This window comes from Panthera pardus, unplaced genomic scaffold, assembly GCF_024362965.1.
Source record: "Panthera pardus isolate Hobbes unplaced genomic scaffold, ASM2436296v1 HiC_scaffold_3, whole genome shotgun sequence".
Lineage (NCBI taxonomy): Eukaryota > Metazoa > Chordata > Mammalia > Carnivora > Felidae > Panthera > Panthera pardus.
This window is the reverse complement of record NW_026526876.1, coordinates 53932958-53960883: the sequence shown is the minus strand read 5'-3', so window position 1 is coordinate 53960883 and position 27926 is coordinate 53932958. Positions and strand designations below refer to the sequence as shown.

Genomic DNA, 27926 nt, shown 5'->3' with positions numbered 1-27926 from the left:
CCCTGACTTCTTGAAGCTTTCATTTTGGTGGAGAGGCTGGATTTAATGAAGTAAGTGTTGTAAGTTTTAGCAGTGTTAAAATATGGGCAGTGGAGGTTAATATCGGAACACCCAGCAAGCTGAAGAAAGCTTGAAAAATCATCTTAGGGATGTTTGTACTGAGACCTCAGGGATGCACAGGACTTGAGAGAAGGAACAAGGGTGGGAGGTGGTGGTGGAGACAGTGTTCCAGGCAGAAGGAAGAACAATCGAAGATATCCAGAGATGAGGACTAGGGATGGGGTTGAGGGGAGCCTGTGTATTCATATTTGGTGCTGACACAGTAGGCACAGTGTCAGGTTAACAATAGTGGCATTGAATGGACAGGTCACAGGGAGACGCTTGGGGTCAGGCAAGCACTGATGCAAGGAATTCAGGAAGCCCTGGGTAGCATCTGTCCGACTGTCAGTGGGAGAGCCCTGAATCAGAATGGGCAACCAGTGGCCAGTAGGAAGTTATTTGAGGCCAAGTGTCAGCTCTGCCCAGTCTTTCTCTCCTCCACAGCACAGGGTACCAGTGCCTGGCATTCAGAGTCACAAGATACAGAGCACATCCAGACTCTGCCACTTAGTGTGCAACCTTGGGACCTCTCACTCAGCCTCTTTGAGCCTCAGCTTCCTCCTCAGCATAGGATGTTAGCATCATCTCCAGTCTCTGGAGGGGATTCAGGAAGTTGAGTCAGGACCCCTAGAAGAACTCACTGAATTTAAGTTCCTTGCCTTTAACACGGTCCTCCCCCCACCCTTGTCCCCTTGTCAGCAGGGAGGCAGTGGCAGGAACTTGCTCTGCTCAGTTTGCATGTACAGGAAATGCTCTTAAAAAAAAGTGTATTTATTTTGAGAAAGAGAGAGCAAGCAAGCACGAGAAAGTGCACATGGGGGAGGAGCAGAGAGAGAGGGAGGGAGAAAGAATCCCAAGCCAAGAGCTCGAGGCTGGAATTCACAAATTGTGAGATCATGACCTGAGCGGAAACTAAGAGGCTTAACCAACAGAGCCACCCAGGCGCACCTCACGTACAGGAAGTGCTCTGAGGCTCAGCGGGCTGGGTCCTGCCCTCTCCAGGTAAGGGGACACGGCTCTCAGAGATGGCTGCATCCTGCTGTCCCTGCCCTGTCCGGGATCCAGGCCCTGCTCTCCTTCGCTCCTCAGGGTGACCCTCCCCTCCTCTCTGCTCCTGTCTGCTGCTTGCTGGGACATGTGGCAGCAGGGACAGTGCAGCCCCTTCCCCACAGCTCTCTCCCCTGCTCAGTCTCTGCACACTATCCTCCCCGGAGACTCTGAGCTTTTCTGGATCCTCCCCAGCGATAGGATCTGTCCTTCATGACAATGACCTGTAACTTCTCAAAGGTAACTCTGCTTTCCTCCCTCTCTCCTTTTGTTAATGGAAGGTTGAATATCCCTTCCATGTGTCATGTGGTATCCTATGTGACCCCCTGTTACAGGTTACAAGTGCAGGGGCACCTGGGTGGCTCAGTCGGTTGAGCATCGGACTTCCGCTCAGGTCATGATCTCACGGTCTGTGAGTTCGAGCCCCGCATCGGGCTGTGTGCTGACAGCTGAGCCTGGAGCCTGCTTCAGATTCTGTGTCTCCCTCTCTCTCTGCCCCTCCCTCGCTCATACTCTGTCTCTCTCTGACACACACACACACACACACACACACACACACACACAAATTACAAGTTACAAGTTACAAGTGCATATTGAGTTTCTAGCCTACGACCACCACTCTTTGAGGCAACACAGTTGTGAGCAAGCCAAACAAGGAAATTTCATAGAAAGAAAAAAAGACCAAGGAAAAGGAAACATGTGAACAATATAATGTCAGCATGTAGTGAGTGCCATGAAATTAATAAGCACTGCCACAGGATGGAGAGAGCACTCAATGGGGTGTGAGAGTGGCTTTTTATTTTATTTTTTATTTTTTTTATTTTTTTAACGTTTATTTTTGCGACAGAGAGAGACAGAGCATGAATGGGGGAGGGTCAGAGAGAGAGGGAGACACAGAATCTGAAACAGGCTCCAGGCTCTGAGCTGTCAGCACAGAGCCCGACGCGGGGCTCGAACTCACGGACCCCGAGATCATGACCCGAGCTGAAGTCGGCCGCTTAACCAACTGAGCCACCCAGGCGCCCCGAGAGTGGCTTTTTAAAAGGAAGTTGTCAAGAAAGGACTCTGAGGAAAAGATTTTGAGCTGAGATGTAAATGTTGAGACTCAGTAATTAAATTGGAATTCTATTATATTTAGATTTCAACTTGGGGAGGATTAGAATTTTTATGTTATTAAATTCTTCCCAGCTAAGAACATGGTACTTCTTTCCATTTTTTTGTATCTTGACTGATCTTCTTCCATCCAAGTTTCTAGGTTTCTTCCTGTAGGTCTTACACTTTCTTGTTGCACTTAGGAGTTTTGTTATTGCCCCTGTGAAAATTTCCCGTTTCTACTTCTAGCTTGTTTTTGCTAGAATGGAGAAAATCTGTCATATAGATCTTCTTTCATGCAGCCTCCTTTATATCATCTTTCTGTATCCTCAGATGTTCCCACCACCCTGGCATTTGCTTCACACTCAGTAGTATCTGTCCATTGAATGACTGCTGTCCATTGGAACTGGCAATGCCTGAAGGCAGACCTCCCCTTTGAAGGGGGAGGAAGAAGCTTGGCGCTTATCTAGGAGATGAGGGGGCGCAACTTGATGTAATCGAAGGTAAGAACTGAAGTTTTAGATTTTCAGGGCATTGGGTTTGAGTCTTGACTCTACCACTTGCAAACTGTGTGAACTAAACAACTTATTTTTACTTAATTTTTCTAAACACCAGTCTCTTTCTCTATAAATGGTGCTGATAGTTTCTACTTTGTAGTGTGATGTAAAGGTTAAACAAGACAATAACAAGTACACTCAGGAAAGTGCTCTGGAGAGTAAGCTCTCACTAAATGTTGATCACTACTTAAAATTGTTTCAGAAGTGTTTATCTTTGACATTTAAACATTCCAGGAAATGACAATTTGCGGGTCTTTTATCCTTCAATAATTATGTGCGGAATTTAGAGAACCATTTAGATTTTCAAATGCAGGACTCTTCCCGATTTAATATGATTTGCATCAGACTCACATATTTTGCTTTATTTTTTAGGGGGTTTCTTAAATTCTTACATTGGAATTTGGTTTTCTAACTGTATTTCCTTGCCCATTATTTTTATCTCTGTCCCTTTCATTTCAAATTTTGGAGAAAATTTCAAGTTTGTATTTTCAAACCGGATGATCTTTGCTGGAGTCTCCATGTTAATATTATTTGTACCTTATGTAGATTTTATAAATTCACATTTTTCTGCTGAAATGTTTTAAAGTAAATTATAGATATCATATTACATCCCTAAATATTCAGCGTATATCTCTTTAAAAAAACCTTTTCCATGTGCCTTACATAGCATTTTCACACCAACCCAATTAATAATCATTTCTTTATTATTATCCACTCCTAGTTTATATTTAAATTTCTCCACTTATCCCCAGAGGTGTCCTTTTCAGTTGGTTTGTCAAAATAGGAATTTTATCCTGGACCTTGCATTGCATCTGGTTGTTATAAATCTTGTTATAGATTCTTCCTCTCTAGTAATTCATTTTTTCCCAACAGTGACTGACTGAAGTGATTATTCCAGTCTCCTCTTTCTCAAAGTCAGGTTCACTGACAGAGGCAGCGGCATCCCTGGGAGCTTGTTAGAAATGCAGATTATCAGACCCCCTCCCCGCCCCCAGACCCACTGAAACGCAAATCTGCATTGACTTGTGTGCCCCTGGTGACTCATATGCACATAAAAGCTTAAGAGACATTCCTGTGGTGTCCTACCTTTAGGACTTCTGTGAGTGTTTCCTTTTGAAGCCAGCTTCCTCTCACATCCTGTATTTCTGTAACTGGAAGTTATTCTAGCAGTTTGATAACATTTAAGTTAAATGTTTTTGGCTAAAACACATCATGTTATATTGTGTGTCATGACTGGCCGATACTAAGATTCACCACTGGATTTGTGAAATGATAACCTGATTCCTCCATTGTAAAGTCACATTTTCCCCTCTTGTGACCAGGAAAGAATCTGCGTGGTGTTAATTTGACATATACAAATACCCAGTTCCCCATCAACCATTCACTGAATGGCTTTACCCCCGTTTGATATCCTCTTTATTCTTACCTGAATCAATGCTTTACTTAAGGGTGTAAAGTGTTCCTCATATTGGTCTTAAACACTTGTTTTTAAGTGTTTTTTTTTCCTCCTAGGTACTTCGCCTTTTTCGTTTATAAATGGGTTATTCTCTTTCAAAACATCTCCTAACTGGATATTGTTTTTATATGTGGATAGACTGATTCATTTATGTTGATTCTACATGTTACTATTCTCACTAGTCTTAATGTTTTTCAGTTGACTTTCTCATGTCCTCCAGAAATCTTTTTTTGTACAATACTTATCAGATTTTAAAATCAGCATTATCCCTGCTTTATGATAAGATTTTGGAAGTTTGTCTTCTCTTTCTATATTCCAACTAGAAAAGGAGATTGCCAGGGCACCTGGGTGGCTCAGTCAGTTAAGCATCTGATTCTTGATTTTGCCTCAGATCATGATCTCAAGGTTCTGAGATTTAGCTCTATGCTGTCAGCACAGAGCCTGCTTGGGATTCTCTCTCTTTCTCTCTCTGTTCTGTTCTGTTCTGTTCTGTCTCCCTCTCCCTCTCTCAAACTAATACATAAATTAAAAAAAAAAGGAAAGGAAAAGAGATCGTCTATCTTTTAAAGTTTGTGGGATCTCCTGTTCAACTTGGTGATCCTGACACTTCTTTAGGGAGCAGCTCTTTGACAGGTAGGCTATATTGTATTTTTGTTGGTTGTTTTCCACCGTCCCTGAAGGAGGATTACATTTGATCCTTGAACAATGTCAGGGTTGGGGTGCTGAACCGCCCAATATGAAAATCTGTCCCTAACTTTAGACTCTCCCCAAACTTAACTATTAACAGCCTACTGTTGACCAGAAGCCTTACTCATAACATAAACATTCAATTAATACATATTTTGTATGTTATATGTATTATGTGCTGAATTCTTACAGTAAGGTAAGCTCGAGAAAAGAAAATGTTATTAAGAAGATCATAAGGAAAACACATTTATAGTGCTGTGCTATAAAAAATCTCTTTGTTAGTGCAGAGCCCCATGTGGGGCTTGATCTCATGAACCGTGAGATCAAGACCTGAGCTGAAATCAAGAGTAGATACTTAACCAACTGAGCCACCCAAGTGCCCTAACATGTTTTTTTTTTTTTTTTTTTTTTTTTTTTTTGTGGAAGGTGGTTGGCTTATACTTTTCACCTCTACCAGGGTTAATTTTGGTACATCGTAGTCTCCAAGGATTTTTCATTTCATCTAGAATTACAAATTGATTTGCATGGACTCTAGCTAAATAGTCTTGTGGTTTTAAATAATTTCTTTTTCAGTTTATGTCCCCCTTGTCATTTCTTATTTAGTTTATTTGTGTATTTCTCTCCCTACTCCTCCCCTTTTATTTTTGCTTGATTGGGTCAACAAGTGACTTGTCTCTTAGATTGATTTTTTCCAGTATATACAATTCACATACCATCCAATACATGCAAAGTGTGCAGTTCAATGGCTTTTATCATATTCTGTATTCACTGAATTGTACAAAAATCGCCATAATAAGTTTACAACATTTTCATCACCCCCAGAAAAAACCCTTCACTTCTTAGCTATCACCCCCACGTGTTCATCCCTCCAAGCCTTAGGCAGTCACTAATCTACTTGCTGTCTCTCTACATTTGCCTGTTTGGGAAATTCTATCGAAACTGAATTATACAATATGTTGTCCTGTGTCTGGCTTCTTTCACTTAGTGTAATGTTTTCAAGGTACACCCATGTTGTAGCATGCAGAAGTACTTCATTTCTTTTTAATACAAAATACTATTTCATTTTATGGATATGCTATATTTTATTTATCCATTCACCAGTTGATGGACATCTGGGTCATTCTCAGTTTTTCTGTTATGAATAATGCTGCTACGAACATCTGTGTACAAGTTTTCGTGTGGATGTACGTTTTCATTTCTCTTGGGTATACTTAGGAGTGGAATTGCTGGGTCATATGAGTAATTCTATGGTTAGCCTTTTGAGAAGCCTTTTGTAGCCTGTTTCCCAAAGACACTGAAACATTTTACATCCACACTAGCCGTGTATAAGGGTTCCAAGTTTTCCCGACCCTCCACAACACTTCTTATCTGATTTATTGATTCTAGCCATTCTAGAGATAGTGAAGTGGTGTCTCATTGTGGTTTTGATGTGTGTTTCCCTGATGGCTAATGACATGGAACATTTCTTATGTTCTTATTGACTGTCTTCTTTGGGGAAATGTCTACACAGATCCTTTGCTCACTTTAAAATCATAGTAGTTGTCTTTCTGAGCTGTGATTTTTCTTTTTATATTCCAGATGAAAATCTCTTATCCGATATATGATTCGCAAAATTTTCTCCCACTTTATGGGTTGTCTTTTCACATTCTTTTGACTTCCAGTAGCATGATAGACAGTTCTCCATCCCCTCACTTTCAATCTGAAGGTGTCCTCAGGTCTAAAATGAGTCTCTTGTAGACAGCAAATAGATGGGTCTTGTTTTTTTTTTTATCCATTCTGATACCCTATGTCTTTTGGTTGGAGCTAACGAATTCCTTCAGTTTTTGTTTGTTTGGGAAGACCTTTATCTCTCCTTCTATTCTAAATGACAGACTTGCTGGATAAAGGATTCTCGGCTGCATATTTTTTCTGTGCATCACATTGAAGATTTCCTGCCATTCCTTTCTGGCCTGCCAAGTTTCAGTAGATAGATCCGTCACTAGTCTTATCGGTCTCCTTTATATGTTAGAGCATGTTTGTCCCTAGCTGCTTTCAGAATTTTCTCTTTACCCTTGTATTTTGCCAGTTTCACTATGATATGTTGTGCAGAAGATCAATTCACGTTACGTCTGAAGGGAGTTCTCTGTGCCTCTTGGATTTCAATGCTTTTTTCCTTCCCCAGATCAGGGAAGTTCTCAGCGATGATTTCTTCAAGTACACCTTCAGCACCTTTCCCTCTTTCTTCCTCCTCTGGAATCCCAATTATGCGTATATCATTACGTTTAATTGTGTCACTTAGTTCTCTAATTCTCCCCTCATACTCCTGGATTTTTTTAACTCTCTTTTTCTCAGCTTCCTCTTTTTTCATACTTTTATCTTCTAATTCACCTATTCTCTCCTCTGCCTCTTCAATCCGAGCTGTGGTCGCCTCCATTTTATTTTGCAGCTCATTTATAGCATTTTTTATGTCCTCCTGACTGTTTCTTAGTCCCTTGATCTCTGTACTAATAGATTCTCTGCTGTCCTCTATACTTTTTTCAAGCCCAGCGATTAATTTTATGACTATTATTTTAAATTCATGTTCTGTTACATTGCTTAAATCGTTTTTGATCAGTTCATTAGCTGTCACTACTTCCTGGAGTTTCTTTTGAGGAGAATTCTTCCGATTCGTCATTTTGGATCGTCCCTGGAGTGGCGCGGAACTGCAGGGCTCTTCCCCTGTGCTGTCTGGAGTAACTTGTATTGGTGGGTGGGGCCACAGTCAGACCTGATATCTGTCCCCAGACCACCGCTGGGGCCACAATCAGACTGGTGTGTACCTTATCTTCCCCTCTCCCAGGGGCAGGACTCACTGTGGAGTGGTGTGGCCCCTGTCTGGGCTACTTGCACACTGCCAGGCTTGTGGTGCTGCTTCGATGGGATCTGGCGTATGAGCCGGGGTGGATCCGCATGGTGCACAGGGGTGGGAGGGGCAGACTCAGCTCGCTTTGCCTTGGTGGGGGGGGGGGGTCCGCTTTGGGAGGGGCCCCTCTTCCGTGGGCCTGTTGTCTATGCCTGGCTCCAGAGAGTCCATTCTGCTAGTCTTCTGGCGGCTTTCTGGGTTATTTAGGCAGATGTGGGTGGAATCTAAGTGGTCAGCAGGACGCGGTGAGACCAGCGTCCTCCTACGCTGCCATCTTCTTTTCCACATCTCTTTTCACATTCTTGATGGTGTCCTTTGAAGTACAAATGTTTTAAGTTCTGATGAGATGCAGTTTTGGGGTTTTTTTTTTTTTTGAGTGTGCTTTGGTGTCATATCTAAGACACTATTGCCTAATCCAAAGTCATGAAGATTTATGTCTATATTTTCTAAGATTGTTATATTTTTAACTCTTACAGCTAGGTCTTTGATCCATTTTGAGTTACTTCTGTCTGATCTAAGGTAGGGGGTCCCAATTCATTCTTTTGCAGATGGATACCCAGTTGTCCCAGCACCACTTGTTGAAAAAGACCAAAAAACTGTTTTGTTGTTGTTCTGTGTTGTTTTTACTTTATTTGTTTTCTGATTTTAAACTCCACGTTTGCTTTAATCTTGTCCACATACAGTTTATTTTTGTTGTTCATTTTGTGTCAGATGTCTAATTCATGTATTATTTACTCTTACATAAGTGTGTAAGGCAATGAATTTTCCTTTGATTACTTTGATTATATTGCATAGACTCTGGTACACAGCATTGCTATTATTGTTTTCTAAAACTCTGAAATTTAGGTTTTTATTTCTCTTTTGGGCTTGAGAGTTAATAGAGGTATTTGAAACTTTTTTCCAGGTTGAATGGCTATTTTTGTTTTTTGACTTTGTTAATAATGTCTACTTTTGTTGCAATTTTGGCAAAGAATTGAGTTATTACTGCTTTGTGGAATTTTTTGAAGTTTTCTCTGTGGCCTTGTGTATTGTCTATTTTTTAGATGCTCTTTAGGAACTTGAAAGTAAAGTGTGTTTATTACTATTACTGGAACAAAGTGATATATGTTATATATACACATTTACATATACATACATATATATTTATACTTAAAATTCATATACATACACTCACACACATATCCTATTAATTTGTTTAGTATTCTCTGTTCTTTTTTTAAAGTGTTTTTAAGGATAAATTTTTTTTTGAGTAAACTCTACCCCCAATTGGGGTTTGAACTCATGACCCCAAGATGAAAAGTCATATGCTCTACCAACTGAGCCAGCCAGGTGCCCCTCTTCTTATTTACTTTTTATTTTTATTATTTTTTTAACTTTTTATTTTATGTATTTATTTTTTTAATATGAAATTTATTGTCAAATTGGTTTCCATACAACACCCAGTGCTCATCTCAACAGGTGCTCTCCCCAATGCCCATCACCCAATTTCCCCTCCCTCCCACCCCCCCATCAACCCTCAGTTTATTCTCAGTTTTTAAGAGTCTCTTATGGTTTGGCTCCCTAACTTCCCCCCCCCCCTTCCCTTCCCCCATGGTCTCACTTGATCTACGTTGGAGGACGGATGTATCTTTCTAGACTAATAGCCCTGGCCCTCTGCTCTCCTTATACCTGGAGTGACTTCTCTAAATGCTGAATTTTGGGCCTTAGCTTCTCTGTTCTCATTAGGAATCTGATCACTTTCAGGAAAAACTCACTTTGTTTTGTTCTTCCACATTTCATGTTTTACTAATGCAGGCTCTTCCCCTGTGCGGTGGCCCATGATAGTCCAGCTAAGCCTGTGAAAGGGAAAATAGATTTAATTTTGGAGGAGTATTACAAAACTCAGTGAACACAGCTGAGATGGATTCTCCAACCTAGTCTTTTTCAGTAACAAAGATGATTCTTTTTCTCCATCTGACTGACCGACTCCATGACTAACCCTCAGTTGGTTCCACACATGGGAAAGTGCGATTTTCATGTATTGAGCCCTCTCAAGCACTGAGAGCACTTCCTGCTCAAAATAGCTTTTGTGGTCCTTCTAACATACAGAATAAAGTTCCAGATTCTTTACTTTCCATTCCAAACACTCCCAAATTTGACTCTTAGCTCCCTTTCTAACATTCTCTTACATTACAATCCCTCCTCTACCTCACGCTCGAAACCTATCCACCCCATCTCTGACCCTGTCTAGGGCTTCCTACTGCCTGGCCTTTGTTCAAGAGTTTGCCTCGATAGGCTGCCCTCATCCATCTGCTAAGATCCTGAACTACATTTATGGCCCAGAAAGCCTTCCTTTTCTGCCTCAGTCTGCTTTGTCTCAGAAATGTGTGTGTGTGTGTGTGTGTGTGTGTGTGTGTACACAACCAGTTTTGGAGATTTTGGAGATTGGAGATTATGGTTTCTTTTTTGTTATCACGGATAACTGAAGAAGAGTTACCTGTACATATCTTTATTAAAAAGCTGATTGTTAAATTGATTTCTGACAGAATGGATGATATGAAATTTTGGGCAGGAAGGATCAGAACAGGTTGTCTGGGGTCTGAGAGTGATTTGTGGGCAGTTGAATGGGTAGAGAACCCTGAATCAAAATATTATAGGACTTAGGGGTACCTGGGTAGCTCAGTTGGTTAAGTGTCCAACTTCAGCTCAGGTCATGATCTCACAGTTTATGAGTTCAAGCCCTGCATTGGGCTCCATGCTGACAGCTCAGAGTCTGGAAACTGCTTCTGATTCTGTGTCTCCCTCTCTCTCTGCCCCTTCCTGCTTGTGCTCTGTCTGTCTGTCTGTCTGTCTCTCTCTCTCAAAAATAAATGAAAACATTAAAAAAAATTTTATAGGATTTCAACATAGCTAGTTATGTCTATCTCATTAGATTGAAAATTCTCCACAAGTAAGGATTATCAGTGTCTTATTTGCCTGGCACTCTACCAGGTCCAGAGCTGGTGCTTAGTCTCTGTGGAATGAATGAATAAATGAATGAGTGAATGAATGAAGACTTTTTGACGCCTTTGAGAGTATAGCTGAAGAAACAGAAATTACAACTAAAGAAATCTGGGACAGAACGGAGTGTGGAGAAATAAACCAGGAAAGAAATCTACTTTAATTCTCTTAAATTGTGTCTCTCACACTTCCTAGCACATTGTATTTAGTAAGTTTTAATAAAAATATACAATGCAGGGGTGCCTGGGTGGCTCAGTCGGTTAAGCGGCTGACTTCGGCTTAGGTCATGATCTCACGGTCCGTGAGTTCGAGCCCCGCATCAGGCTCTGTGCTGACAGCTCAGAGCCTGGAGCCTGTTTCAGATCCTGTGTTTCCCTCTCTCTGACCCTCCCCCGTTCATGCTCTGTCTCTCTCTGTCTCAAAAATAAATAAACGTTAAAAAAAATTAAAAAAATATATACAGTGCACACAATATGTGATCAGTACAGATACAATATGGTCATTCATTCTTCTCTTGGGTTCAGAGAATGGCATACCTATCAATCATCTAGAGTAAAGTATGTTTAGAGAGTTTTAATGGGTCTCAGCGGAGGTCTCTTTCCCTAGCTTCTGGGCTCATGGCAGGAGGGAACCAGACCAGCATCTTGGAGTTCCTCCTCTGGGGACTCTCCGAGCAGCCAGAGCAGCAGCACATCCTCTTCCTGCTGTTCCTGTGCATGTATGTGGTCACCGTGACTGGGAACCTGCTCATTGTTCTGGCCATTGGCACTGACGCACGTCTTCACACACCCATGTACTTCTTCCTCGCCAGCCTGTCCTGTGCTGACATCCTTTTCACCTCCACCACCGTGCCCAAGGCCCTGGTGAATATCCAGACCCAGAGCAGGTCCATTTCCTATGCGGGATGTTTGGTTCAGCTCTACTTCTTCTTGACTTTTGGGGACATGGACATCTTTCTCCTGGCCACAATGGCCTATGACCGCTACGTGGCCATCTGCCACCCTCTCCACTATAAGATAGTCATGAGCCGCCAGCGCTGCACCCTCCTGGTTACTGCCTGCTGGGTCCTTACGAGTCTTGTTGCCATGACCCACACTTTCCTCATCTTTCGACTTTCCTTTTGCTCTAAGAAGATCATTCCTGACTTCTTCTGTGATCTGGGACCTCTGATGAAAGTGTCTTGCTCTGACACTCAGGTCAATGAGCTTGTGCTGCTCTTCTTGGGAGGAGCAGTCATTTTAATCCCCTTTATTCTCATCCTGGTCTCGTATATCCACATTGTTTCAGCCATCCTCAGAGTCCCCTCTGCCCAGGGAAGGCACAAAGCCTTTTCTACATGTGGGTCCCACCTTGCTGTTGTTGCCCTCTTCTTCGGGACAGTGATCAGGGCTTATCTGTGCCCCTCATCCTCTTCCTCCAACTCCATAGAAGAGGATACGGCTGCTGCTGTCATGTACACAGTGGTAACTCCCCTGCTGAACCCCTTCATTTACAGCCTGCGGAACAAGGACATGAAGTGTGCCCTGGCGAGATGTCTCAGGGGCAAAGTCTTCTTTTCCTTGGGCCAGTGACCTCCGAGCTGATACTGCAGGTGTCCTCCATGCCCTCCAGGGAAGTCTCTACCTCAGGCTTTTCTCTAGATCCTCACCTCAGAAGTCTCTACCTCAGGCTTTTCACTTCTGACGCCCACATATGTCTATGACAACTCCCCTCCCTGAGTCCCTTCATGACTTTGATATTGTTAAGGAAAGTCAAGATTTTGCTTCGTGCTTTAAAGTTAATATGTTAAGAGTTGCTTATTTACTCATTTATTTTACTTATCACTTTTCACAAGGAGAAATGTCTTTTGCAATGTTTCTAATTCTAAAAGTCCGTGCAGACTTGTATTCTAGTTCACTAAAATTCAATTAGCAAGGTCATGGAAAGTGGGCCAATGATCAGAATATTAGCAAGTAAGGTCAATATTGGATGGCAAAGAGTTTATGACTCTAAATAAATAAATATATATATTCTAAAATAAAGGGACTCCATTTGCTCTTGTTAAAATCCATTGAGTTTCACTCATTACCAACTAGGGTAGGTATACAACCCGTAATTCAGAATAGCCTTCAAGGTGATGGCCAGTTATGAGCTGGAAAGTTTTAAGCAAAAGGGTAGTGAGACAAGACACAGTCCCCATTACTGTAGGTTATCCCAAGGTTATAAATAAAGTTTGTTATCTCTACTCTCCACTGGTAGAATATATAAGACCTTCATGCCTGAAGGGTGTGAGTTCTTACTCTTGTCTTTTTGTAGCAGGTGACTGAAATTGTTCATTAACATTTATTACTGTACATGGAAGCACTAAGAAATACCCAAGTGAATACCCTAGGTTTAAGGCATATTATTTCCTGTCCCCAAGTAGTAGCAACCCTATCTTCCTGCTAATCATTGTCAATAGTCCTAGTTAGGAAAGTGACACCCATCTTTTCCTGTGGGCCTACTGTATAAGGAGCACAAAATGTCAGAAGGCAATCACAGCTTTTATTTAGTGGATTCCTTCAAGGGAGTGAGGTATTTACACTTTGTTCAAAACGGTAAAAGGGACAAAGGACTAGTGTCTAGAATGTATAAAGATGTTTCAAAATACAACAGTTAAAAAAATACCATCAGGAAATAAGCAAAAGATATGAACAAACATTTCACGGGGGATACACAGATGGCAAATAAGCACATGGAAAGATGTTCGGCACCATTAGGGAAAGGCTGATTGAACCACATTTGTCAGAATAGCTAAAATAAACAGTGGCAACATCAAATGCTGGTGAAGATCTAGAGAAACTGCACCACTCATACTTTGCTGGTGGGAATGTAAAATATTACCGCCAGTCTACACAGTAGTTTGGCAGTTTCTTATGAAACTAACATGCAGGTACTATACAACCCAACAATTGCATTCCCTGGAATTTATCCCAGAGAGAGAAAAACTTATGTTTATTAAAAAACCTGGACACAAATGTTCACAGAAGCTTAACTTTATCTTATTTTAACGTTTATTTTTGAAAGACAGAGAGAGACAGAATGTGAGCGGAGGAGGGGCAGAGAAAGAGGGAGACACAGATTCCAAAGTAGGCTCCAGGCTCTGAGCTGTCAGCACAGAGCCCCTTGCGGGACTCGAACTCACAAACCCGCAAGATTATGACCTGAGTGGAATCAGATGCTTCATAGACTGAGCCACCCAGGCGCCCTGAAGCTTTATTTTAAAACCAGCAAAGGAGAGGCATCTGGGTGGCTCAGTTGGTTAAGTATCTGACTCTTGCTTTCAGTTCAGGTCATGATCTCATGGTTTCAGGAGTTTGAGCCCCATGTAGGGCTCCATGCTAATGGCATGGAACCTGCTTGGGATTCTCTGTCTCCTCTCTTTCTGTCCCTCCCTCCCTTGCACTGTCTCTGTATCCCTCAAAATAAATAAATAAACTTGAAAAAAAAGAAAACCAACAAAGGAGTAATACCTAGAATTTATAAGAAGCTTCTGCCAAAGGGAGATAGAAATAAAATCTAGAACAAAGATGGGTAAAGTATATAAGAAGGAAATTTCATAAAGAGAAACCCAAATTGTTAACAAAATATGAAGAAATGTTAAACCTCACTGGTAAATCAGAAAGTAATGGGATGATCTTTACACCAATTGGACTGTCAGACTAGAGTCTGATGATACTAAGTTGGTGAGAATATGAGAAAAGTAGAAACAGCATGTACTATGATGGGAAGGTAAACTAGTAGAGACAATCAAAAGAGCAATCTATCAGTCCTTGACAAAATTAAAATTAAATATGTCTAGCAAAATTAAAATTATATATATTTATAGATATATTTTTATATATTTCGATATAAACATACTTTTTCAAAACTAAAATTAACTATATAGAGCAAAATTAAAATTAAATGTATATATATGAGATATATATAAAATTCTGCTAAGTACCTATAGATTTCTCTCCTGATTATCTCTACTAGGATATACATTATAGGTATATATAGTGTATATATACACATATCCATCCATCCATGAATCTATCTATCTATCTATCATTATCATCTGTCTATCTCCTATTACCTAGTAGCCTCATTCCCGGGTGTATGCTTAAGAGAATATGTCTTAGAGTCTATAGAGAAACATACACAAGGCTATTCATCACAGTGTTATTTATAGCAGTGTGGAGTTAGGTGTTCACCACTTCGGCAAATGGATAAATAAAATCTGGTGGATACATACAGTGGACTACTAGGTAAAAGAAGTATCACTCTAGGTATACATAGAGCCACATGAATAGATGTTCTCTATAATTTTTTGAAGTGTGATTACAAATACATGGGCTGGTATATAGAATAAAAATAATTGTGTATCTACTATTCAGCTTAGTAATCTTAAAATGTCATTTTGTGTGTATTTGTGTGTGTGTGTGTGTGTGTGTGTGTGTGTGTATTTATTTAGTTAGTTTTAAGGTTCATTTATTTATTGTCAGAGGGTGGAGGAGAGAATCCCAATCTGCACTGTCAATGCAGAGCCCAATGCAGACCCCAAACTCACAAACTGTGAGATCATGACAAGAACTGAAATCAAGAGTTGGTTGGATGCTTCTAGCCCTTTATCTGATATGTCATTTGCAAATATCTTTTCCCATTCCATTGGTTGCCTTTTAGTTTTGTTGATTGTTTCTTTGCAGTGCATAAGCTTTTTATCATGATGAAGTCCCAATAGTTAATTTTTTGCTTTTAATTCCCTTGCCTTTGAAGATGTGTTAAGCAAGAAATTGCTGTGACTGAGGTCAAAGAGGTTGTTGCAATGTACCATGGGAATCTACCCCCAAAAACCAAGAGCACACTTGGCACACTGTATGTTAGCCAATTTGACAATAAACTATATTAAAAAAAAAAAAAGTTGGAGGCTGAACTGACTGAGCCACCCAGGTGCCCTTGTGTGTGTGTGTGTGTGTGTGTGTGTGTGTGTGTGTGTTTAAATAAAACATTAGAATTACAGTTGAGAGAACTTTTGAACTCCTAATCCCATGTTAGTTTTTCCTTCTCCAGAGGTAATCACTATCTTTAACTTTGTATTTGTCATTCTTATGCATGTTTTTATAATTTTACTTGAAAGTTGTGCACCCACAAAAGGAGTTAGCATTGTTTTTCATATTTCAAAATTTTATTTCAATGGTATCATCCAGTATGTATTCTGAAACTTGCTATTTTCACTCAGATTATGTCCTTGAGATTTGTCCATGTTGATCCACATACTCAAGTTCATTATTTTTCCTGCCGTAATAGGTTTATGCTACTATTTGTCTACCTATCCTCCTGTTGAAGGATATTTCGGTTATTTCTAGCTTTCACCATTGTAAACTATGCTGAAATGAACTTTCTTGTACATTTTTCTTTGGGTACGTGAATGAAAGTTCTCTAGAGTATATTGATAAGTATGAATTGCTGGAAGGAGGGCGAGGTGCACCTTAAATCCTACTAGTGCATGCTGTTGGTGCTTTTCACTGGTTGGTTCATCCCTGCCTACCAGCTGCTATGAATGTTGGCTGCTAATGACTTATGACTGCCCTTTCTCTGGTGGTAGAAGTTAAGCACCCCCCCCCCTTTTACTGCCCTGGGAAGTAGAGGGGGATCCAGTGGCCAAGGACTGGCTGACACTGGGTAGACAAAGCTAGCTCCTTACCTCTGGATGGATTTGATTCATTGGATGCAATTTATGTTCTTGAGTTCCTCTGAAGACCAGGCTGAAACTAATGTACTGAGTCCCTACTTATCCCCATCTTCTTCTGAGGGCACTCCTTCGATAGACCACTCTCACAATTCCCATAAGCCAGGGAACCTGACCCAAGGTAATAATAATGTTTTGTCAAAGACTCTCCAAAATGGTTGTATCAATTTATGCAGTTGAGCTGAAGCTCAAAGGCTGAGAAAGAGAAAGCCATTCAAGGAGTTGAGGAAAGAGTTCCAGGCAGAGGGAAAACAAAGACAAAAGCTCTGAGATGAAATAGCTCTGTAAATTCAAAGAACTGAGAGAAAGTCAGTACCGCTGAAGTTTTGGGAACAATAGAAAGAGAAGGATAGTAGTTGGGCTTCTAGATACGTGTAGGAGTGAGGCCAGGCAGGACTTATAGGCTGTTTTACATTTTTTCTAATAGTAATAGGAAGTTCTTGAGATGAGTTAAGCAGGAAAGTGATAGGGACCAGCTTAAGCTTTAAGAAAATTACTCTGGTGTATATAGTGAATGGATTGGAAAGAGGTAAGAGAAGCAGGGAGTTGGTGTCCATAGAGCAAGGAGAATGGATCATAAAAAATAGTGTTAGTGCAAAAAGTAAGAAACATGATGGGATCTACAACATAATATTCTTAGTGTATATAAAACACATGACATACAAACAGATGTATTCTTCGGGGATACATGTGTATATCGAAGTGGCTGCCTATGTAGGGGAAAAAGAAGTGAGTGGAGATTGGAGCTTATAAAAGACAATGAAGCCAGAGACATGCTTTGCAAGGAATGGAGGTGATAATGTGCCTTGAATCGGGGTCTATAATTTACTCAATTCTACACCCAAAAATCGAGACAGCAGCAACCACCACTTTCCCCACCACTATTTTCCCTCCCTTGGAGATCCCTGTTTGGAATGGGGAAAGGTCAAAGATTGTGCCCCACTTTGCTTCAGAGAGTAATAACTTGTTGTTCTGGGGGCCTCCGGGACCAGGTTCTCAGAGAGACATTAAAAATAATCTAACCTTTTACTTACTATGTGGCTTCACTGGGTTGCAGAGACTTTCCCTAGTGATCGATTCAGCATCTTAGTCAGAACCTGAAAGCCAAAAGAAGCAGAAATCCTCTGGAGCCTCATTAGTGAGGAAACAGATGGAGCCTTGAGGCAGTCTGCTGACTGGTTCTGGTGTGATTCCCCTGATGCAACTTCGCAGCCTAATTCCTCAGTTCCCTGGGGAGTTCCATGGAGCCAGCCCTGTCTCTGGGTTCCAAGAGAATCCAGGCTGAGATATCTTGTCTTTGCACAAGTTTATGTCCTGGTCCCAGGAGACCTGGAAATCAACTTCTCCCATATGTGATGTAGCTCTGTGACCTCATCACCCAGGGCAGGGATCGACACCCATTAGGTATCAGCAAATGTCTGCAGAGAAAAAGTGAGTGCCTGAATGCTTGACTGAGGACAAGGGCCTTGATATTTTCCTTTAAGTGCTCATGAAAGCATATGGCATACTGTCCAGATGTATTTGTCAACTCATGTTCAAAGAATTAGTTAAGGTTGCTTCTTTGTGTCTCTGTGTAGCTTTGAGAGACTTAAAGTCCTGGTGACCAGCAATCATGTTTCTGGAGGACTGTGTGTCAGTTTTATCCAATGTCATGCTGCTCTGAGGGACTTCAGAGCCTCCTTCTCCGGATACTGTTCAAGAAACTCCCAATTCCAAATTGGGCAAAAGCATCCATGGACCGTAGTAGGTTCTCAGTGATTAGCATCTGAGCTGAGGAGTATGGAGGAAGCCAAATCTTGCTGAATGGAACCTTAACCAAATAACCTCCCAATAGGCAAACACTAGCAATGTCTTCTAGGTCCCAAATCTTGGGCTGGGGCCTGTAGACCTTGAGAGGAATGAGTGATTCTCACCCAGAGATACCCGAGGTCTTGGTCCATTGGGAAACAAGCATAAGTAAATATCACCTCTAATCCCATCACCCAGAGACAACTGCATGCCACATATTGGTATATTTACTTTTAATATTTTTGTGTACATATAGAAAGTGTTCCTTCTTGTTGTCTTATCACATAAGAAATTTCCCATGCTCATAAATGTGTTGCCTAATATTTCACCTGTCATAGGTACCATCATATATGCTTAAACATTTCCTAGTTGATGGGCATTTAAGCTCTTTTATTTTTAAAGTTATAAACAGTATTGTGATGGATATCTGTTTATAAGCCGATTCCATTTTGAATGATTTATCAGGACATGTATCCCTAGCCGTGGAATTATAGGGTCAAATTATATGTCTCCATGGCTCTAATCATCTTTTCTTTTCATTTGAGAGAGAGAGAGAGAGAGAGCGCGCATAAGAACTGGGGAGAGGGGCAGAGGGAGAGAGAGAATCTGAAGCAGGCGCCACACTCAGCACAGAGCCTGATGTGGGGCTTGATCCCATGACCCTGGGATCATGACCTGGGCTGAAATCAAGGGTCAGACCTTCAACGGACTGAGCCACCTAGGTGCCCTTCTAGGTATCTTTTATATGCTAATGTCTTCCAAATGTGTGCCACCACCTAAGAGGTTTTATACCTAAATACCTTCTTGCCATCTACCCTGCTCACCTCTCAGAAACTCTAACTCTTCTCTATATTAATTCATTATGCTTCCTCCCCAGGTCCCCCAAGTCAAAAATAAAGGATCATCCTTGATTTTAACCTTTCTTGTATCTCTAAGATCCAGTCCCCTCTTGATGCTTCACGATTTCATCTCCAAACATAGCTAGATCATCTCTTTTCCTATCTCTCCTGCTCCCATCCTAGCTCAGGCCACCTTCCCTACTTGCTGGGCCACTGCTCTCTCTGCTTCTGTTCCTGTCTGCCTCCAGCCCAGTCTCCTTGCAGCAACCAGAGTGGTCCATTCAACCTAAACCAAACCATCCCGCTCCCCCAGCTGAAAATGCTTCAGTGGCTTCTCGTTGCAGTTATGGCATGAAAACCAGGACGACTTTCTGGCTTGATCTGCCCTTACACACCTCTCCATCTCAACCTGTTCCTCTCGCAGCCTTGCTGACAAACCACTAGCACTGACATTCTTTCAGCCCTCAAACACACGTCTGTGGTTTTGAAGATCCTGTTCCCTCTCTCTGGAAGGCTCCTTCCCCAACTCTCAGAGGAGCTGGCATCCTCTTGGCCCTCTGGTGGCAGCTTGAACATCTCTCAGACACACTTTCCCTGACCAACCAATCTACGAAAGTGGCCACTCCTCCTCCAGTTATTCTCTGTCTCAGATTATGGTTTCCTGGGGACACTCATTGTTGTGATTAGCTTTTTCCTTGTCTGTTTGCTTTTAGAAGATCTCTTCTGTACTGGTCTGTAAGCTCCATGAAGGGAGGCAATCATGTCCATCTCATTCTTGGTTTCCCCAGCACCTAGCCCAATGCCTGCCATCAGTAAATATACATGAATACAATAAGAAGGAGGGAGGGGAGACCCCCATAACTGAGGTTGTTTTTTGATGAGGAGTGTTGGTTGTCTGGGCTGCTCCTAAAAGGGGATTTGACTTGTGAAGACTGAGTGCAAGGACTTCAGCAGCAGCAAGAACCCAACTCTCCAAACTGCCTCCATGGGGTCGCTGGGTGGTGGCACCAACGCAGCTCTGACCACCTCATCATTTGACCAGTGGAGGGCTTGTTATTGTTAGATTTCAAGGGGGGGGGGACACTGAGGCCTAGAACAAGTCAATAAATGAATCACAGCCCAACTAGTAGTGGAGCCAGGAACAACCCGAGATCATTCTCCCCTAACAGTGTGTCTGTGGCATTACTCTGTCCTAGATGGGGACTGTGCATGGAAGTCTATGAGACTTCCAACCATGAAGCTGGAAGCATTTTCCTTGCAATTGGTTTTAAGGTAATGAGCTCCCCATCAAAGGGAGATACGAAGACAAGACAAAATGTTCTTTAGATGCTAAAAATCTAGTTCCTCTATTTAGATGGTGTGGAGGAGGGTAGATGGGCTTGTTTGAATCTAGAATCCTTTCATCACTGAATCAGTGGTGCTAGGAGTTTGGTAAGAGAGAGAACGGGCTGGGGCACCTGGGTGGCTCAGTCGGTGAAGCATCTGACTTTGGCTCAGGTCATGATATGGTTCGTGAGCTCGAGTGCCCCATTCAGCTCTATGCCGATAGTTCGGAGCCTGGAGCCTGCTTCAGATTCTGTTGTCTCCGTCTCTCTCTGCCCCTCTCTCACTTGTGCTCTCTCTCTCTCAAAAATAAGTAAATGTTAAAAAATTAAACAGAGAGAGAGAGAGAGAATGGGCTGAAAGGATCTATGGTTTGGGAGTTCTAAAATCATCCTATCCACCAAAAATAGGAAAGAGGGGGAGTGGGCTGGTGGGGGAGGCAGCAAAGTGAAAGAAGAGAGAAGGAGAATCTGGTTTACTTCTTGTAAATAAGACCCATTTCCCAATACCCTTGTTCATTGGAGTGATTACCCATGTTTGTCAGAAGGAGCTGCCTTGGGATTGCTTCCCTGAGGCCGCCCCAAAACTAACAAATAGGCCTGACACAGTCCTGACTCAGTCACTTCCTTCCTGAACTTGAGACTCAGGCACCAGCTCTTGGGTCCTCCAGCCTTGCTGGGGTGCCCACAGACTTACAGTTGGTCTCCTCTATTAGGGGACCAAAGATCCAGGTACCAGCTCCTCTGCTTTTCACCTGTACCCTCCAGCCCTGAATCCCACAATCTTACTTAAGATGCTTCGTGTTCTGACTGTGAATTTTCATTGAATGGAGGAGAAAAGTGGAGGCAACAGAACCAGTGAGCTCTAAGACCAGCACAGAGCTGTGGGTAAGGTTTGGACATCATAGCCTCTCTCTCTCTCTCTCTCTCTCTCTCTTCCTTTCATTATCTTTTCTCCTCTCCACTTTCTCAGTCACACAAACACACTCACATACTTTGAAAATTCTTCATATAATCTAACTTTTAGTATTTAAAGGTAATTAGCAGTCCCTCCAATCTTTTCAGTGCTCTGTTGCATGTAGTTCCCAAGCCTGCAAGGAAGGCTTCATGGGTGGGACGGAGAGGTTCGGGGAGGTTGCACGGCATCCTCAGGCTGCTGCAGCTAGGGAGCAACAGAAGAGGTGAGAAAGGCCAGTTTTCCAACATCGTGTTTGGAGCCCTTTTCTGAACTGTGCCTACAGCTTCTGCCCTCCTGCTGAGCAGACCTGCAGAGGGGTTTGTGCCTCTAAGGCCACCTGACCACACAAGTGTTCAACCTGCTGAGTCGTACAGATTCAGAACAGCATTTCTGTACAATCAGAACCACCAGGTGATGACTAAAAAGGACTTGGTTCTCAGCACAGAGACACCAACTCATCTCAAGGACCTGAACCTCTTTTAAAAATCTGCGTCACAGGTGATTCTGATGCACACGAAGGTGTGGGGGACACTTGCCTTGAGGACTAGAAAGCAGATGGGCCAATGTCCCTTGAGTGTCCAGCCCTGTTACCTGCCTCTGACCTCACTCCTATCAGGAGCCTGAGAGAGCCCTGAATCCAGGCACCCAGCTGGTTGTGGAGGGTGTATTTCCCTGTTCCTCCTTCTCATCGTCACAACATGGGGTACACATCACTAGCTCGAGACAGATTAACCTGCACGTTTTCTATTTTATTGTGTAAGAGGAAGCTGAAATTTTAATTTAGCTGTTATTGCAAAAATCTTTGCATATATAAATGGGAAAGTTTTTTTTTTTATCACTTTTGATGTCCATAATCATGGATGTATTTAATGGATTACATAATTTTTTAGAACAGCTTTATTGAGATGTAAGTCAATACTATTAAAATTAACCCATTTAAAGTATACAGCTCAATGGTTTTAATATAGTCACAGAATTGTGCAACTATCACCACAATCTAATTTTAGAACATTTTCATGACTCCCCAAAGAAGCCCAGTACCCATTAACAGTCACTCCCATTTCACCCTTCCCACCACCCCTGGCAACCACTAGTCTACTTTCTGTCTATTTGCCTATTCTGTAGGTGGATTTGCCTATTCTGTATTGTTTTTTTTTAATATTTGTTCATTTTTGAGAGTGAGAGAGACAGAGCATGAGCGGGGGAGGGGCAGAGAGAGAGGAAGACACAGAATCTGAAGCAGGTTCCAGGCTCTGAGCTGTCAGCACAGAGACTGATGCGGGGCTCAAACACAGGGATCACAAGATCGTGACCTGAGCTGAAGTCGGACACTTAACCTGATTGAGCCACCCAGGCGCCCCTATTCTGTAATTTTCTAAGCAAAATATCTACTGTTGAGTGTTTATGTTGTTTCTACATTTTTCCTGTTACTAACAAGGCTCTGATACACATACATACATTTTTTTTTGCATTTTTTCTGGCTATAGTCTTAAGATAAATTTCTAGAACTAAAAAGTACTTAATCAAAAGCATGTTCTTTTGTTTGTTTGTTTCCAGAATCACAAAATGACACTGCTGAAGTGTACATTTTTCTCCTTTTTGGTATGTGTGGAAAATACCCAGTAATGTGGAGAAAATCTTTTTCAAGAGTAACTCCGTGTGTGCGTGTGTGTGTGTGTGTGTGTGTGTGAAAATGTACTTTATAGCAGATTTCTATGACCTTCAGGAAATACAAAATTCAATTTACAGAACACTGGAAGACCAGGTATAAGCAGTCTGGTATTTGCTTCCATGTTCAGCATGACCACAGTGATTTCTAGCATAAAAGCATAAAGTTCCTGGATCTCAAGTATCTTCAATAGCTGCCAGTCTAATTTAAGACTATTGTGCTTGCTTCTTCAAGAGATACCTTTCTCAATACTTGTGACTTAGCCTTAAAAAGTCCATTTTGCTATTTCCTTGAGGTATTGAGTTAATTAAAAAAACTTCTTTCTCTTCATCTTGATTTACTTGTAATGAAAGCTGTAAAAATTAAAATGTGTTTCACAAGTGAGATTGGCAATGATGAAGGAGCCTGACAGTTTCCATGACATTACTTTGGGGAGTGGGAGCTGAAACCATCTTTTTGGAGGACATTCTGGCAATATGTATGCAAATGGAAAGCATGCATCCCTTTGACTATAAAAATATATCCAAACATGTATGGACAAAAATATTCACCATATTTCTGTAACAGAGAAAATGGGGGAAAAAATCTACATATCCATCATCAGAATATTGATAGAAGTATGTGTGGTATTATCACAAAATGAAATAGTATACAACCATTAACAATGATGAAAATATTGATTTAGACAATGTTCTCCAGTGCATTGTTGAGTGAATAAAAATGATTTAATGAAAAAACAAAACTGAAAGAATTTCACCAAAATGCCAATGGAATCTGGGGTGATTTTTACTTTTTCTTTTCTTTTTTTTTACATTTTTCTGTGTTGCTTGAATTTCCATAATGAATTTTTTTTGTTTATAATTAATAGATTGCAATACAGTAAAAAGCTAATTTTATTTGGAAAAAATCCATGAATATCTTTAAAAACGTATATTTAAGGGGATGGGTACATTTCAAATTAGAAGTTAACAATAAAGTGAATACAAGTTTAAAATGGAAGTTAACACAGATGTCATAATAAAGAGTAAAAAGACTGGCACATACAAAAAAAAAAGCTATGGACCAATCCTACTTATAAATAAGAAAAAACAGTATGGTTTAATATCAGGAAAGTTATTATCAGTGATAAACAGTGAAAAAGCATCTGATCAAAAATGCCACATCCATATCTGATTATTACAATACTATCATAAATTACAAATAGAAAGATAATTGCTGAATATATATACTCTCTTTTGCTTAAAATCCTTTACGGCTCCTAACTGCACTTACAATAAAATTTTAAAACCTTAACAAGACTGCCTGTTCTGGACTCTGCTGGCCTTCATGACTTCATATCTCACCGATACCCTCCTCACTCTGCCACACTGGCCCTTACTTATTCTGTAGACACAGCAAACCCTTCCTCAGGGACTTTGCACACACATCTCTATCTATAAGGCTCTTTGCTCAGGACTTCATAAGACTGCTTTTTTGTCCTTCTTTGTCTCAACAAAAAAGACATTAAAATATGGGAAGTGGTTATTTATCTCCACTTGGTAAATTAAATCCAGTCTAGTTATATTCTCTCATTTTTTTGAAAGCTTTTATTCCACTTACAGTAGATTTTCAAAAGAAAAAGACACAATAAACTGTTTTAATCTTAAATACTTTTTTTTAAAGCTTATTTATTTATTTGGAGAAAGCATGAGTCATGAGGGGATGCAGAGAGAGAGAGAGAGAGAGAGAGAATCCCAAGCAGCCTCCACACTGTCAGCACAGAGCCCTATGTGTGGTGTGGCTCCATCCCAGGAACCATGAGATCATGACCTGAGCCAAAGTCAAGAGTCGGTCACTTAACCAACCGAGCCAGCAAGGTGCCCCTAATCTTAAATACTTTTAAACTGTTTTTGGTACAATATGAAATGTTGGTCTAATGTTTTCCCTTAAATAGACAGCTATCCCAATACCATTTATTGAATAACGCAATTTAAAGTACTACCCTAGGGGTGCATGACCTGAGCCAAAACTAAGAGTCAGATGCTTAACTGACTGAGCCACCAGGCACCCCAGATCTTTAAACATTTCTAGAGTATTGTAAGATGATAGAATTTTAAATAAGACATAGACATTATTCCTGTAATATTAGGTATGCCAGAATGGAAGTTGATGGAATGACTGAATTGCGTAAAGATTTTCCCCATTATATGTTTGTGCCTGTTATTAGTTTGTTGTTAACTTAAAATATTATATTTTTAATTTTTGGAGGAACCTCCATACTGGATTTAAAAAAAAATTTTTTTTTATGTTTATTTATTTTTGATAGAGTAAGACAGAGTACAAGAGGGGGAGGGGCAGAGAGAGAAGGAGACACAGAATTGGAAGCAGGATCCAGGCTCCGAGCTGTCAGCACAGAGCCCGACATGGGGCTTGAACCCACAAACTGCGAGATCATGACCCGAGCCGAAGTCGGATGCTTAACCTACTGAACCACCCAGGCGCCTCCATATTGTTTTTTACAAAGACTGCATCAGTTTGCATCCCCACCAACAGTGCCCTAGGGTTCCTTTCTCCACATTCTTGCCAACACTTCTTGTTTCTTGTCTTTTTAATATTAGCCGTTCTGAATGGTATGAGGTGATATTGTGATTTTGATTTGCATTTCCCTGATGATGAGTGATGTCGAGCATATTTTCACGTGTCTGTTGGCCATCTAGATGTCTTCTCTGGAAAAACATCTATTCAGGTCCTCTGCCCATTTTTTAAAATGGGATTGTTTGGGGCGCCTGGGTGGCTCAGTCGGTCAAGCGTCCGACTTCAGCTCAGGTCACGATCTCGCGGCCCGTGAGTTCGAGCCCCGCGTCGGGCTCTGGGCTGATGGCTCAGAGCCTGGAGCCTGCTTCCGATTCTGTGTCTCCCTCTCTCTCTCTGCCCCTCCCCCGTTCATGCTCTGTCTCTCTCTGTCTCAAAAATAAATAAACGTTAAAAAAAATTTTTTTTAAATGGGATTGTTTGGGGGTTTTGGTGTTGAGTTGTGTAAATTCTTTATATATTTTGAATATTAACCCTTTATTAAATGTACCACTTACAAATATCTTCTCCCATTCACTAGGCTGACTTTTTGTTTTGTTGATGGTTTCATTTGCTGTGCAAATCTTTTTATTTTGGTGTAGTTCCAGTAGGTTATTTTTGCTTTTGTTTCCCTTGCCTGAGATTTCACTTATACGTAGAGTATAAAAAGCAAAAGAAACAAACAAAAAAAACTCACCAAATAGACTCTTAAATGCAGAGAACAGACTGGTGGCTGCCAGAAGGGAGGTGGGTGTGTGGATGGGTGAAATAGGTGAAGGAGATTAAGAGGTACCAATTTCCAGTTAAAAAATAAGCCGCAGAAATGAAAAGTATAGGATTGGTAATATAGTCGATAAAATTGTAATAATATCATACAGTGACAGATGACTACACTTACTGAGGTGAGTGTTGTATAATGTATAGAATTTTCAAATCCCGTTGTACACCTGAAACTAATATAAATTGCATATCAATTATACTTTGATAATAAATTTTTAAAATTATAAAATTTAATCTAAGACATTTTAATTCTAATAAAACAGTTAATTTTGCTTATATGAATGTTCATATTCATTGGTGCCTATGTTGCGGACAGTTGGGAAAATGCATGGAAGCAACCAGAGTAGAGTCTCCGAGTTCCTGCTCCTGGGGATCTCGGAGAGTCCTGAGCAGCAGCGGATCCTATTCTGGATGTTCCTGTCCATGTACCTGGTCACAGTGGTGGGAAATGTGCTCATCATCCTGGCCATCAGCTTTGATCCCCGCTTGCACACTCCCATGTACTTCTTCCTGGCCAACCTCTCCTTCACCGACCTCTTCTTCGTCACCAACACAATCCCCAAGATGCTGGTGAGCCTTCAGTCTCAGAACAAAGCCATCTCCTATGCAGGGTGTCTGACGCAGCTCTACTTCCTCGTCTCCTTGGTGGCCCTGGACAACCTCATCCTGGCAACAATGGCCTATGACCGCTATGTGGCCATCTGCCGCCCCCTCCATTACAGCACGGCCATGAGCCCTGGACTCTGCGTTTTGCTCCTCACCTTGTGTTGGGCACTTTCTGTCCTCTATGGCCTCACCCACACCCTCCTCATGACCAGGGTGACCTTCTGTGGTTCCCGGAAGATCCACTACATCTTCTGTGAGATGTATGTCCTGCTGAGGCTTGCGTGTTCTAACACCCAAGTCAATCACATGGTGCTGATTGCCACAGGCTGCTTTATCTTCCTTACCCCCTTAGGATTCATGATCATGTCCTATGTCCGGATTGTCAGAACTATTCTCCAAATACCCTCAGTGACTGGGAAGTACAAAGCCTTCTCCACCTGTGCCTCACATTTGGCTGTGGTCTCCCTCTTCTATGGGACACTTGGTATGGTATATCTGCAGCCCCTCCAAACTTACTCCATGAAGGACTCAGTAGCCACAGTGATGTATGCTGTGGTGACCCCCATGATGAACCCTTTCATCTACAGCCTGAGGAACAAGGACATGCATGGGGCTCTGGGAAGACTGCTCCTAGGGAAAGCCTTCCAGAGGTTGACATGAGGTAATTTGGGGCATTGAAGTGGAGACTGGGAATTTCCTCTACCATGTGCAAAGCATTATCCTATGGGAGACACAGAAGTGAGTGGGACAAAGCTCCAGCTCAGAATAAGCTCATATATCTGTGATGAAGAAAAGACACCTACATGTAACCCAGAGTTCCCCAGACCTCACCAGCCTTGGCAATAAATAAGGTTATGCTAACATGAA

General features: G+C 41.5%; 2 protein-coding genes across 2 annotated transcripts; both read left to right on the top strand.

The window, feature by feature from the left end:
- The first annotated feature begins 996 nt into the window (after nt 1-996).
- LOC109255217 (olfactory receptor 1D2) lies at nt 997-27926 on the top strand. The gene is made up of 3 exons (XM_019429741.2): nt 997-1101; nt 2572-2741; nt 26770-27926. Exon 3 carries the CDS (start codon nt 26778-26780, stop codon nt 27717-27719), a length of 942 nt encoding a protein of 313 aa, XP_019285286.1. The 5' UTR covers nt 997-1101; nt 2572-2741; nt 26770-26777; the 3' UTR covers nt 27720-27926.
- On the top strand, nt 11416-12380 carry LOC109255219 (olfactory receptor 1P1-like). Its single transcript, XM_019429742.2, has one exon. It carries the CDS (start codon nt 11416-11418, stop codon nt 12367-12369), a length of 954 nt encoding a protein of 317 aa, XP_019285287.2. The 3' UTR covers nt 12370-12380.

Coding starts and splice junctions, on each gene's coding strand:
- LOC109255217 (XM_019429741.2), top strand. CDS start 26,778: ATGCATGGAAGCAACCAGAGTAGAGTCTCCGAGTTCCTGCTCCTGGGG.
- LOC109255219 (XM_019429742.2), top strand. CDS start 11,416: ATGGCAGGAGGGAACCAGACCAGCATCTTGGAGTTCCTCCTCTGGGGA.